General features: G+C 37.0%; 2 protein-coding genes across 2 annotated transcripts; both read right to left on the bottom strand.

Moving 5' to 3' along the window:
* Nucleotides 1-206: 206 nt before the first annotated feature.
* Nucleotides 207-4855, bottom strand: LOC127946365 (transgelin-3-like). Its single transcript, XM_052542894.1, has 5 exons — nt 2508-4855; nt 1744-1961; nt 1478-1652; nt 1129-1231; nt 207-1003 (listed from the first exon to the last, which is right to left on the bottom strand). The coding sequence occupies exons 2-5, from the start codon at nt 1921-1923 to the stop codon at nt 862-864; spliced, it is 600 nt and encodes a 199-aa protein (XP_052398854.1). The 5' UTR covers nt 1924-1961; nt 2508-4855; the 3' UTR covers nt 207-861.
* Nucleotides 4856-5001: 146 nt separating this feature from the next.
* LOC127946364 (palmitoyl-protein thioesterase ABHD10, mitochondrial) lies at nt 5002-8747 on the bottom strand. The gene is made up of 5 exons (XM_052542893.1): nt 8585-8747; nt 8043-8226; nt 7510-7621; nt 5810-5947; nt 5002-5701 (listed from the first exon to the last, which is right to left on the bottom strand). The coding sequence occupies exons 1-5, from the start codon at nt 8676-8678 to the stop codon at nt 5360-5362; spliced, it is 870 nt and encodes a 289-aa protein (XP_052398853.1). The 5' UTR covers nt 8679-8747; the 3' UTR covers nt 5002-5359.
* Nucleotides 8748-9667: the final 920 nt, after the last annotated feature.

Genomic DNA, 9667 nt, shown 5'->3' with positions numbered 1-9667 from the left:
ACAAGTGAACCATGTTCTAACGTTTTTAAAAACTAGATCTATCACATAATATAACATCAAGAACATTTTTAACCTATAAAGGACTATATAAGCAATTAAAGAACGCTGCAGCAAAAAAAGTCTCCTGAAAACTCTACAAAGTGTATTAAAACATTCTTCATACTTCATGCAGTATTGCATTTTATTTTACTAGAAAAAAACAACACTTCATGTACCAATTTATTAAACATTTACATCAAACATGGTCACCAAAATCAAGCTTATTTTGAAACGGACATGGAATATTCACACACAAAAACGATAAAACAAATGAAAATATTAATCTGCATACAGTCTTTCTGGTAGGTATGTGCATTGACATCCTATACTTTCTAATTTTTGCTATTAAAACAGCAAAGGAACTGTTCACAATAACAACAGGTGCAATAAAGCATCTGGAAGGGCAAACTTTGTCCTTCACTTGTACATTCAAACACTATGTAAACTAGTAGACTGTTATAGTTGCTGTCTGTAATTATAGTTGTCTGTAATTTGGTATATCAACACACTGTTCACTCATAGAGAATAAGGCAGTTGTTTTGACTTTCTTGGATAAAACTATAAGAATTACTATCACTTTGCATACATTTACAAATAAATAAATTAATATTATCACAAGCTGAGCAAACCAAACTTAAAATAGATATATCTGGCATGCTCTATTATCTTAAAACCTCTATACTTCAGTTTTTTACTTTACTAAGACTGCTCTTCTTCATCGAATAGATGCACCGTCCAAGAACACTGCATGGTGAGGGCTGGAAGGAAGGGGTTTAAGGTCTTCTGGGTGTTTTAGGTAAGTTGCTGGGCACTAGTATAGTTTTACATGATCTGCCGATGCATGCCGTAACCAGTCATGCCAGCCTGAGATGCCCCACGGTTACTGCCCATCTGTAAGCCAATCAGATTCTGACCCTGTCGCAACTGCTCCTCAGAAAACTCTCGCCGGTTGCCTTGAGATTTCCTGTCACACGAGATCAAAAAGAGTTGAGACACAACAAAGTCCATTCACAAGTCCAAATAGACAGGACTTAACGCCCCACTATGAATTAGTCTGGCGGTAATCTTTATAGGACTTGTCCTGCTCACCTGTGAAACCAGTCCCGGTTACCTCGGTAATGTCCATCGTCTTTTGTGAGAGCGACGCTACCCAGGGCCATTAGAGTTCTCTGGACGGCTGCCATGTCTTTTCCTTTTAACCAAGGGAACCAACAAGCACTGAAGCGACTTTGGCTACAAACCAGCAACGCAACTTGCAATGCTTTCTAGGATGATGTATTGAAGTACGCAAAGCATGGCTGATTTAAAGCAATCTTTTAAAACAATTCAAACTCCTATATTCATTTTCTACAGTGGTTTGCTTTTACAAGCACCATGCTGATACAGAAGTCCATGAAGTACTGCTATAGAGCTTATATACAAGCTAATTTTACTGTACCTTCCCACAAGTCCACTGTCTGAAAAATGTCTGTGGTTATTACTCCGTAAGCTTCAGCTGCCTGCAGGAACTGGGAGATCTTTTCCATCTGCTTAAAGGCCACCGGAGTCTCTGGGATCTTCTTTATAGGCTCCTTTCCACACGGATACAAACTGTTAATGAGTCTACAGAGGATCTGCAGACACGGACGAATCAGGGAGACAAAGATAAATAAAAGGTGAATGGAATCATGTTGGTGTGATATTGTCAAACTGATATTCACTCACAGTGCCATCCACTAGCCAGTTCTGAAAGTTTTGCTTCCCCGGCTGGGGTTTCTCTAGATTTCCTCCACACTGAGTGACAATCCAGTCCACCAGTCGAGACTCCAGCTCTGGGTCATACTTCTGCTCGATCTTCTCCTGCACCTCGCGGCTCAGTCCATAACTGGGTCCTCGGTTTGCCATGGTCAGGTTGAATAATTCTAGGTCTTTACTAAGTATATCTAAAAACAACAACAAATCTCAATCTGAAGACAAAAATATAATTTTCCCTTTAGCTATTGTTACGGTTTTGTTTTGTATTTTGGTGGTGCGGGGGTTGGTTGGGGGTTACATTCATTGTTTATAACTTATTGTAAATATTAATTCACATAACAATGAACGTATTGTAAATATGAATTTAATATTACTGTATCATGATACAGTCTACCATATCTAAATTTGTATATATGAACACATGGGGTAATATTGACCGGGGTGTGGTCCATGCTTCTGTTCCCATGCGTGACTTTAAAGAAAAAAACTAAATATCTTAAAATCTAAACCAATTTTTAACATACAATATTAATAATAATCTAGGAGTCATTCTACATTTCTTTATAATCAAACTGAGAGTGCAGACGCAAAAAGAAATAGCACGTGCATATTTAGCCAAAATTAGTTTAAAACTACTAACGTTACATTCAAACAGTTAGCCTAGTGAAAATTATTTAATACTACTTGCGTTATCATCATACAAATCGTTTAGTCAAGGATAAAGATTCACTTACTGCAAGCAAGATGTGTGTGTCGTCCTCTTGTGCAGCGAGGTCAAATCCCTCCTGTGGTCAGCGCTCAGAGATGCTGGACAGAAACATCCATGCGTTGGGGGGAGGGGCGTGGCTCCGAGCGCACTGTCCGGCTTGTGTTCTGCAGTGAGGGGCTACTGGTCGGAAAGGCTTGGTTTATGAATATTAATTAGCTTACGTAGACGGACGCTGGTGGAAAGTTACCAATGTAGCCTCGGAGTGACTTAATTAACATTCATGAGCTGATCATTTTCGGAAGTGTAATTCTGAACGTCGGGAATGGAAAGACAGAATGACACAAAGTAGACACTACTGAACAGAAGCAGACTATATTCCAATAAGCTTTACTTGGGTTCAACTCGTTATCTAAAAAAAAAAAAAAAATGTATGTGTATATTTACCTCACTGCAACGTTAAAAGCGTTTCTTAATGACAGATTAAAAAAAACGCATTTTCTTCAGCTTTTGTCCTCTCAGTAGTAGGCTAAATAACCAAGACTATTTCCAATTAGATTAAGATGCACTACTAATGCATACAAATTTTGCAGAGAGAAAGAAAAAAAAAGAGAGCAGCACGTGATAAACAGTAAAAATAAGTAATCTACTGCTAAATAATTACTGAAATCTTTAAGCATGGCTTAAAGCTACTTTTACAACTAAAAAACAAAAAAACATTTCCCCTTAAGACCTAAGCGAGTTAACTGAGGAATTGAAATCTTATGTAATTAAGACATTACATTGTATTACATTGTACGTTATAGTAATTTGGAAGTGTAGGCTAAACACCAAAATATAAGGCAGCTTATATAATACTATCAAGTGCTTCTATTTAGCAATTACTGTCATTTAAATGAGACCTGAATGGTGTATTCACATTGTTATTTGCATGTCATGTCAAAAAATAAAAATAAAGTAAAAAAATAAACAACCAAGCTTTTTCTGGAGCAGTGGCACAGTCCTCCAAACAAATAGAGAATGCATAGGACAGGAGAGAACTGAAAGGTCAGCTTTGATATAACATGCTTAGTGGGATGTTCAGGAGGTCTAATGCAATAGTGTACACACAGATAATTCCTTATACCTTATACTATAAACAGTTCAGCACAAACTCAGTCTATAGTGTTTGTGGGGCCTGTACCATGATGGTAGCTGAACAAATTCAGAGTTACAGGATTAGTTTTGAGTTGACAAAACCAAACCTCTCCAATTGTTGGTACCATGATGCTGTTCATCAACTTTTTTTGTAAATTCAGGCTTTGATCCTGAGTTTGTGAAGCGCGTGCACATGAATGTGTGACATCACTGGCTAACAGCCAATCACGAGCCTTGCAACACAAAGTTAGTTTGATTTATTACTTCTCATGAGAGACCCAGCGAGATTCAAAACTACAGGTTAAAGGTTTTGCTAAAGGTTAAGAGATTGAAGAATACGACAAATTTAAATGTCATATGAAAAATGAAGGAGGACTAATAAAATAAATGATCATGCTCCATCAGTGTAGTCACAAGTGGAACTTGTTAACTTAGTTTATACATTTGAAAATATATAGTGATAGAGACTTGAACATGTAAGTTCAGATTTGTAATTTTTAAAATAGTGCAATCTTTTGATACTACAGCTTATTTATATAACATGATTTGTATACATTAATATTTATTTAAAATAATTTATAATAACTGTTAAACTAAAATTGCTTGTGTGTAAGAGATAAATAATAATATGAATCACAATAATTAAATAAATCATAAAATGACTCAGTTATCATCATTAAAGCCAGACTTCTATTTTTTTTTTTCTTTTAAGCATAAGTGACCTTTAATTTGGAGCAAGATAAACTGGAGTGACTTTGTGTCAGACATGTGTCACTTCTCTCACATCTGATTGGTTCAGCTTCAGTTTGAGATCTTGAATCCAGAACATAACCTGCCCCGGAGCAGGTTAGCCGTGCAGCGTAAGATACCATGGCAACGAACACCGATTAAAGCCGAGCTACTTTCATAGTACCTAAAACCCAGGGTTGGCGGAAACTAAGCTGAAACATAGCTGGCTAGCCACCTAATCCAACTTCATGGTACAGGACCGTGGTCTAATGTTGATTACAACAAAAGTGTAAAAGTGCATAAAAAAAAAAAGCAAATGAATGAGCTCAATTTGGAATTGGTTTCAACATTATGTCCACAAGATAAGCAACAAGTTTAGTATTGCAAGGAATAGGGAAAGATAAAAATTTGTAAAGCTATATCCATGACCTACAACACAAATGCCATAAACCCTAAAACTCAAAAATGGCAATAAAATGACGTTATCAGCTTTACAGTTTTACAGCTCAAATGATTTAAAGAAGATTCAAATTTACGTTTTTGTAATTTCTTTTCAATGCTTCCCCTCAAACATCTGTTCTGGGAGTAAATTTGGTGAGCAGGTATGAAATTCCATGAAAGGGGTGTGAATATGATTAATAATCATTGCTGTCAACTGAGCTTAACATTGAATTTATTGGAATATTCCTTTAAGGAGTACAGTGTTTAATTATATCAAAATACTTCATATTGATATATAGGCTTTATTGCCATAAAACAGTGTGAAATATGATAAAAAGGCACAGAGATCTAGACAAACCTTTTGCTAGACGAACAGCAGCTTTACCTAAAAGGTTTAATGGCACAGCATTGTGGTAAACAAGTAAAAGACATGAACAGAAAATACTTTGTCCTCCCACAGTTCACCTTTTTCATCATTCTTGTCTTGCACAAAACAGGAAGCGGGTGTCTGGCAAAGAAAGTGGGAGAGGGTCTTAAGGCTGGTTGCTTGGTAAACCCATCCCAAACGGTGCTTCACACCATGGTGGTAAGCTTGTCTATGAGGTCATCGATGGTGTAGACAATGAGCTTGATGTCATCTTTCTCAGCCATGCGGTGCTGACCGTGGCGCCGCAGAATGACATCCACGTCGGGGCTCAGCACACGCTCAGCCACTTGCATGGAGATGTGCCATGGCACGTCCTCGTCTTTCAGGCCGTGAATGAGACGTATAGGACAGGTGATAGGGATGGGGCTCTGTAGGATACAATGGTTCTCTGCCTCATGCAGGAAGTCCATACTCACGGTGTACATGCCCTCCTCGTTACTTTTCGTGGGGATTGTCCATACACCCTTGTCCTCACACTCTTTTCTCACCTAAATGACATACGTGAACTCTCAGATTGATTTCTGAATATCAATTCTTGAACATTTGAGACATTAATGAACACTAAAGCATGTCAAACTACTTCAGCTGCATCTCACCTCTATAGGAAGTGTCTTAAAGGCTGTAGCAAAATGATCCGCTGCTGTGGAAATGCCCACCAAGGCTTTTGTCTTCTCCGGGCGAGCTATAGCAGCCAAAAGCATCAGCCAGCCACCCATACTGGAGCCAACAAGAATCTAGGAGACAACATTCGTCAAAACCAGTGTTCAGTGCCATATTTAAAATATTAGTGACCTCTAGTGTTCACTCTTTAAAATTCATTAAAGAGCCACACAGATGAGAAATCAAAAATTACCTGTATTACAGTGTATGATGTAGGTGTCCATCAGTGTAAACAATGTGCAAAGTAATTAAACCAAAAAGTACACGATTTATAAAGTTATTGGCTTTTAAAGTAAGGAGTCGACTCTGAATCGCTGAAACGAGTCGTTATAGATTTCAAATCTTTTGCCCATCTCTATGTACGTCACTAGAACACTTTGCATAATAATCCCCGCCTACCGTCTTGGGAGAAACAGAACTCTGACCTTGCACCCCCCCCCCCCACACACACACACATACATAGATGCTCTGGTTCGTGTGATAGCATCATGTCGAGGAGACAGTGTGTTTTTAATTGTAAATTGAATTGTATTGTTTTATTTTCACTGCCAAAGAATGAAGATCAGAAGAACCAATGGCTAAAATTCATTTTTACCACAATACCAGAGCAGTACAACAAATGCCTTTTGTTGTGTTCACAACATTTCACTGATGACTGCTTTTCTAATCTCGGTGAGTACAAGGCGGGATTTTCAAAGCGTTTGGCCATAAAAGAGGGTTCATTACCAACTTTATTTAGACCAACAAGCATCTCCGAATCACAACGCGAAGTATAATTATGAAGTTATGTGTCTGTTTTCTCCCGAGCGTCTTATCAGTATGTGTGCTGTCTGCAGCCTTTGTCTGTGCTGATCTTCATTTACAAACACGTAATTAAAATGAAGTGTAACAAGTGCTGCTATCAGATATTCTGTGATAAAGTAATCCATATGAAAACAACGCAATGTCCGTTTTTCACGTCTCCCTTCATTATATCTAATGTGACCACGCCCCGCGCTGAACGCGCTATTCAGATTCAAACTGAAACTGCCCACACAGAAGAAAAAGCAGCGAGACTGTTCAAGTTTTTTATTTTACTGTTTGCTTCGCGTGAGAGGAATAAAACATAATTCACCCCAAAAAGATGCTAACGCATTGTTTACCATGAAGTTGTGTGCGGAACAACCAATCAACACTAGTTGACCAATCAGAACACAGTATGCTACCGCAAGGATTTAAGGAAACTGGATCTTTTGAACAGTTTTGCGCGAACCGTTTGGGGATCTCTGAGAATTGAGGTAATTTTAAAATGATATTTTGACAAAATGACAATGTTTTTTAACCTTGGATGGATTTAAACCTATTGTACAGGACTTATAAACAGTGATAGGAAGCTTAGAATTTTCATCTTACTGGCTCTTTAAGAATTAAAAGCATAGTTCTCCCAGAAAAGAAAATTTGAGGTTTGGATTGACATGAGGATGAATCTTCCTTTTGAGGTGAACTATGCCTTTAAGGGAAAACACTGAACATATTTATTCAAAAATGAGAAATAACAGCTGTATTTCAGTTATAGAAGTCCTTTTCATTTTTATAAATTCTTCTAAAAACACATACGCTGGCACTTCTCCAGCTGGTTTAGTCTTTTTAGTCTTACCTGGGGACCTTCAGCGAGTTCATCTAACATGAACAGGACATCTTTTTTCCATGTTCCAATGGTGCCTTCTGAAAAAACACCCTCAGAGGCTCCATGACCGGAGTAATCGAACCTGTAAATCCACATAAACTTTCACCTAGAGCATTTCAACACACACTGGTGGGACCTTATTTGATTGCCGAAAAAAATTTAATCTGGGCCAAGCAGTCGAAGTTCTTAATTAAAATTTACGTAAAACTTGATGATCACATTCATTATCCAAAGTGACTATTTTGTTTCAAAGAAAGAAAATCTGAACAGCTATACAAAAAGTCACATGATCTGTCACAAATTTGCATAATGGATTAGTGGCCTAGATAACACAGAATCTCAAATCCTTTGATAGCATAACATTAATTTATTACTTTTTTCTCAATTTCAGTTCCTTTTTACATTATTTACATTGAGTAAATGTAAATAAGATACATTTAGATAAGATACTCCGACATCTGATCCCCAGTGCACATATATGTGAATGATTAACAGACACAGACCTCAGGTAGGCATGACCTAGTGACCTGCAGAACTCCCCCAGGGCCTCTGCCTTCTCTCCGCTCATGTTGGAGCCATATCCAGGCAGGAACACTACACCAGGACTCTTTCCTTTCACTCTCTGATAGGCCAGCTTTGGATGATCTGGTCTTGATATGTACTGTACCGTAGATTTCTGTCTAACTCCTGCAAATAAACACATCAACAGGGCTTCAGAGTTTATAGTTCTGCAATTATTTTACTAGTGTTCAAAAGACTTTAAAAATACATTAAAAACATTATACATAAATATATTTTAAAAGAAAAGTTGTCTATTTTAATATACATTTAGAAGTGTAATTTATTCCTGTGATGGCAGTTTTAAACCCATTAGTTTTAAAGGTATAAAAGAGAGTTTTGGAGATAAAGTGCAGAGTTATGCAGAGAATCCCACTCCCCTCAGGCGTTTTCATGCCACACCCCCTTCATTTGCCTAGTTTTTAACAAGCGGGGCTTCCATTTTTGTTATCTAAATGCAGCGTTTTATAAGTTAACTTGTACTGACCCTCGAAAATCTTCGATTTGATAGTGCTGACAGCTCCATTGCCCGAGCTCTGAAAAAGTCCTCTCCAACAATGCGCTAACACCGCCGCTGCCATGCTGTCTCACCACCCACTGCGGAAATATCGCGAGAGCACATGGGTTGCCATGTTAACAATGGCAATGAGATCCTCCATTGCTCGAGTTACATTGTTGCCAAATATACTGCAAATTACACATTTAAATTCCCACTTCACTTTTTTTTCTTAAATTGTTATGGCTTTTTTTCGGGCTTGTAAATCTCAATTAAATGGGAGGTGTGTAGAACAACAATGTTATGAGCTGATGAAAAAGGAAGGGGAAAATGGCGTATAGACAAATAATTGAGTGGATGGTTGTTTTAGTGTGTCACACATTGTAGTGTTTTTTTTTACTTTATATCTCACATTTGAAACATGTCAGAGAAAGTGGTTTTAGAAAATATATACATTTATAAATGAAATAATTGATACTGAATGTTTCAAATACATGCATAAAACAGTGTTAGGAAAGACATTTTCTATAATCAGAATTTACACATACACACTCATGTTACTGTAGTGATGGATGTTAGTGAAGCTTTAACAGGTACAGTATTTTATCCTATCAGCACATCCTAGAATGCTCAACACTGGTTCCTCATTGTCCCATCAAAGTGCCTCTGTCTACTCTGAAGATGTCCAAATTATTTCAGTTACAAATCACTTTAAATACAGCAGAACATAAAAGTGTATATAGGTTTCTTAAAATATATTTTATTGCATTACATAAAAATATTACAATTACAAATAATTACAATTATATATATTCATTATATAATATATTAGTTATTTATAATAATATATGTGTATGTATATATATATATATATATATATATATATATATATATATATATATATATATATATATATATATATATAGCCTATATATATAAATTGAACCTCCATAGCTCTGTGGGACAACAGCTGAGACATCCTTTTCAAGACAGAAAGTGAAGTGAAACACATTGGTGATGTTGTGCTGCTGGGTCAAATGATCAAGCACTTCTGAATGAACCCTGACCTGGACA

This window comes from Carassius gibelio, chromosome A24 (genome assembly GCF_023724105.1).
Source record: "Carassius gibelio isolate Cgi1373 ecotype wild population from Czech Republic chromosome A24, carGib1.2-hapl.c, whole genome shotgun sequence".
NCBI classification, from domain to species: domain Eukaryota; kingdom Metazoa; phylum Chordata; class Actinopteri; order Cypriniformes; family Cyprinidae; genus Carassius; species Carassius gibelio.
The sequence above is the reverse complement of the archived record's forward strand: the minus strand, read 5'-3'. Positions and strand labels throughout refer to the sequence as shown.

Coding starts and splice junctions, on each gene's coding strand:
- LOC127946364 (XM_052542893.1), bottom strand. CDS start 8,678: ATGGCAGCGGCGGTGTTAGCGCATTGTTGGAGAGGACTTTTTCAGAGC. Junction 7,622..8,042: donor CTAGGTCATGCCTACCTGAG/GTCTGTGTCTGT, acceptor GTGGATTTACAG/GTTCGATTACTCCGGTCATG. Junction 5,702..5,809: donor TTAAGACACTTCCTATAGAG/GTGAGATGCAGC, acceptor TATGTCATTTAG/GTGAGAAAAGAGTGTGAGGA.
- LOC127946365 (XM_052542894.1), bottom strand. CDS start 1,923: ATGGCAAACCGAGGACCCAGTTATGGACTGAGCCGCGAGGTGCAGGAG. Junction 1,653..1,743: donor ACTGGCTAGTGGATGGCACT/GTGAGTGAATAT, acceptor CCGTGTCTGCAG/ATCCTCTGTAGACTCATTAA. Junction 1,004..1,128: donor AACCGGGACTGGTTTCACAG/GTGAGCAGGACA, acceptor CTCGTGTGACAG/GAAATCTCAAGGCAACCGGC.